The 3846-nt window shown below is 41.1% G+C and overlaps 1 protein-coding gene across 1 annotated transcript; it reads left to right on the forward strand.

Annotated features, from left to right (window-relative positions):
* The first annotated feature begins 430 nt into the window (after nt 1-430).
* Nucleotides 431-2408, forward strand: LOC104954721 (NSFL1 cofactor p47-like). Its single transcript, XM_010781899.1, has 2 exons — nt 431-702; nt 1346-2408. Exons 1-2 carry the CDS (start codon nt 491-493, stop codon nt 1506-1508), a joined length of 375 nt encoding a protein of 124 aa, XP_010780201.1. The 5' UTR covers nt 431-490; the 3' UTR covers nt 1509-2408.
* The last annotated feature ends 1438 nt before the right edge of the window (nt 2409-3846 follow it).

The following is a 3846-nucleotide window of genomic DNA, read 5'->3' on the forward strand; positions in this document are numbered from 1 at the left end:
CGGTTAAAATATAATAATAAACTAATTTGAAACGGGGGGGGGGGGACACACAAACGGGCAGACAGCAGAGCTCGGGGCAATAATGCAGATTTGTTTGACTTTTTTACACTTTGTTGTTCTCCTCCTTTCCTCCGCTCTTGTCTCTGATTGTGAGTGTGTGCATTTGTGTGTGTGGGTGGGGGGGGGGGAAGCGGAGCCTTCAGAACAGAGCGGAGGGAGAATGTGAATACGCTAAGCAGTGGACATTGAAACATGCACATTGGATAAATAATAACATAGGCGTTTAGTTTATTTAATAAAAGAGCACATGTGAAAAGTGACCGTAGATAAATTACTTTTTTTTTAAATAAAAAAAAAAACACCTTGAATTTCAGGCAGGGCGCAGCGCCCCGCCAAGATGTATGTATGAATGATGGCAAAATGCTGACTAATTCCTGTTTTTTAGGAAGCTAATTCTATCAAATATTAAGATGCGAATATTTGTATAAAAATGCCTTGGCTAACTTTCCCCTCCCCCTCCTCCTCCCACAGTGCCACCCCAGAGCTGGTTAACTCCCCCACCTCCTCGCAGCAGGACCAGTTGGCTAACGAGGCTCAGGCCAGCGCCACCGTCAGCCTGGACTCCTCCCAGCCCGTCACCAATATCCAGATCAGACTGCATGACGGAGGCCGGCTGGTGCAGAGGTTCAATCACACCCACAGGTGACGACATCACACCCTCATGAGCTCTTCTCTTCGGAAAGATGGCACGCACACATCACCAATTAAGACAGCATTCTTGTTGGTGGTCCTCTGTTGCTGACAGTTTTCTTTAACGTTAAATTGTAAACAAACCACACGTGATTTCTTATGCTGTAGCAGAGTGTTCTTTTCAAATAACCGACAGACATTTAGACGGGCATGATTGATGTGACCCCATGGATAAGCATTGTGATTGATCGTGTTTACCTGGAAGTCAACAAGGTGAATATCGTCAATTACCGATGAACAGACGGTGAATCTGTGCTTCCCTCTTTTAGATTGAGTATGACATTTTCTCATTCAGTTAACCCCATGCCATTGCCCCCAAAAACAATGATAAAGCAGTGAAAAATGTATTTAGAAAAAAAGCTGTTTTGTTATCAAACGACTCAGTTAACTAATTGTCAATTTTGACATTCAGTTACCTGCTAATTGTTGATAGCAGACCGTTGTCAAGGACGCTCTGGTTAAGGGACTATGTGCAGTCATATCATTCTGCATAACTCTGGTCAATATAACGAATTCTGCAGTAGTGAATGTCTTGCTGCACATTATCCCTTACTCACCACAACATCAGTAACCGCCCGTGTTGTTGCTCCTTCAGGGTGTCGGATCTGCGGCAGTTTCTGGTGGGGGCCCGGCCCCTCATGGCAGCCAGCGAATTCGTCCTGATGACCACCTTCCCCAACAAGGAGCTGTCGGATGAGAGCCTGACGCTGGAGCAGGCCAACCTCCTGAACGCCGTCATCGTGCAGAGGCTAACCTGAGGGGGAGAGTAAGAGCATCCACCCTCCACACTCCCTCCCCGGGGGGTGTGGCTGAGTTACCTGCTTCTGAGGGAGGGGGAAACATGGACTTATGTATGGACTTCTCATTTCTGAATTTTTGTTTTTCTAAAGTGAAACCCCTACTCTCAACCTCCTCCCCCCCTTCTGCGGTGACGGGGGCACTTTAAACCTTCCACTTTGGAACAGCTAAATTAAGAGCTGTAAGATATGCCTACAGATGCTGTAGGATGTTCTGATGGGGGGGTGTTTACTGACAGTGGTAGATGGTTTAACCCAAACACAGCTTCCTGCACAGATGTTCACTAAACTTATTTTTCCTTTGCCCTGCTCCCCATTTCCCCTCCCCTATTAATCTGAAATTGACCCTTCAGCTCAGTTTACTATTAGGAGCTGGGGCCTCACCCCACCCTAACCACATAAGGAGTATTAGTTTTATTACAGTAATGTGGTTTTGTACTAGTTTCCACTTCTCTCCACATGAGAGAAGTGTAATAGTGAGAATACACTGAAGAGAGATTTTCTTTGACCTATACCAGTAGCCTTACACTCATTCACCTGCAGAACCACAACCGTCCCTCTGATCAAATTAAGATTATTTTTTTAAACTGCCCCCCGCCCCCCTCTTTATTCCTTTTTAATTCCTTCACAGACTGTCCCAGTTAGACGGTGGCATTTTGATACGGTGTAACATGAAGATCTGTTGCGCCTGGCTTTATGTTCAAACCAATGGTCGAGCTGAAGAACATTTAGATTGTAAACACTGGTTTGTAAAAGTTGAATTCCTATGACACTGACATCTTCTATGCATCCTGGGGCAACACGGAAATATGTTTGGACCTCTGGTGAAATAAATCCATTTTATGGTTGATGTATGAAGAATTATTGTCTTGTGTTTTTCTTATAGGTGTGGAAATAATTGTATTCTAGTGACAATATCAACTTTTTGGGTTTATAAATGTGATAGTGTAGTTCTGTCTAATGTTTCGGGGCCAGTATATCAGTCAGAACCTTTATCATCATTCAATCAAGCTACTACCCTCATAATCAGTTCCTTTTGAGCAGCAACATTTCATAAATATCTTCTTTTTTTTTATGTGTACTGTCAAGAGTTATAATAGTGAAGGTGGATACACTCAGATGGATGACATCCCAACATAAGAATATTTTCAGCGTCATCAGAAAAGGTATGTATAAACTCAGAAATGTCTCTCAAACTCCATTTTTAATGCTCAAAATATTCTCATAAAAAAAAAAAAGGAGCTATTTGGTTATTTTTTCTGTATCGGATATTAATTGAAAATCTATAAGATAGTTGTAGATCACAATAAAAAAAACTTATCTTAGCAGAATTATTTTAGAATTGAATATACATTTAATTTTGGAATTATGTTTGTGCAACAAGTTGCAATAATGTGAACATTTCTTTTTTTAATGTATTCATTATTTTGTATTCATGCTGCTTTGGATAATATGAGCTTTTTCATATGGTGTGGGCACTGTGAAAGATCTAGTCATTTCTAGCAGAATTTTTATTAAAATGTGTTGGGAAGTTTGTGCTCGGTGCTGCCATCAGGTGGAGACTCCTGACACTATACAGCCCAGTTTTATATTTTGGGAGGCTTCGATTAAGAGCAAATTGATATCCTTTTATAATTGTAACCATAATGTGATAATAAATTATTTATAATAGCGTGTCGTATGTGACTACATGCTTTTACATGTTACGCCTCCTTGTACTTGGTGTCAGTTGATCCATAAAAGGTCAGACCACAGGAGCAAACACTAACTTTTGCAGATTATGAGAAAATAAGATGCTGGACACAGACATGCAACGGATAATCAAACTTTCGTTGACTGGCTTCTTTTGGTTCTTATTATTGTCTTGGCAGCAGTTCCTTCTCTGTGCTTGTTTTGCATCTTCAAAGTCTTCATTAATTTGGATAATGTTGAATGTTTTTGTAGTTTAGTGTTTCCTTTTAGTTTATTCTCTCATTTATTCACAAGAAAGCTCTCATCCTTCATGAACTAATCTTGGAAAAATCCCTTGATTTCCTTCTGCTCACCGAAACCTGGCAACAGCCCAATAACTTCTTCTCCCTCAACCAAACATCCCCCCCTGGTTTTAAATACATCACTAAACCCCGCCGTGGTGGTGGCCTGGCTACAGTGGCGTTTTTATATGTACAAAAGTGGTGGGGCACAAAAAACGTAGATGTCTATATATAAGCTTCTGCAGTGAGGTTCATGGCTGGTGAAGCACTGGCACTGACTTATATTTTGACCTAAATCAAAATATAACATTATTTTCAAAAGCTTT

The sequence above is a fragment of the Notothenia coriiceps genome, unplaced genomic scaffold, assembly GCF_000735185.1.
Source record: "Notothenia coriiceps isolate Sejong01 unplaced genomic scaffold, NC01 NC01_scaffold00023670, whole genome shotgun sequence".
NCBI classification, from domain to species: Eukaryota; Metazoa; Chordata; class Actinopteri; order Perciformes; family Nototheniidae; genus Notothenia; species Notothenia coriiceps.

What these genes read in the sequence shown, in the direction of transcription:
- LOC104954721 (XM_010781899.1), top strand. Translation starts at nt 491, where the DNA reads ATGCCTTGGCTAACTTTCCCCTCCCCCTCCTCCTCCCACAGTGCCACC. An exon ending in AGGTTCAATCACACCCACAG is followed by an intron (nt 703 to 1,345) that starts GTGACGACATCA and finishes TTGCTCCTTCAG; the next exon opens with GGTGTCGGATCTGCGGCAGT.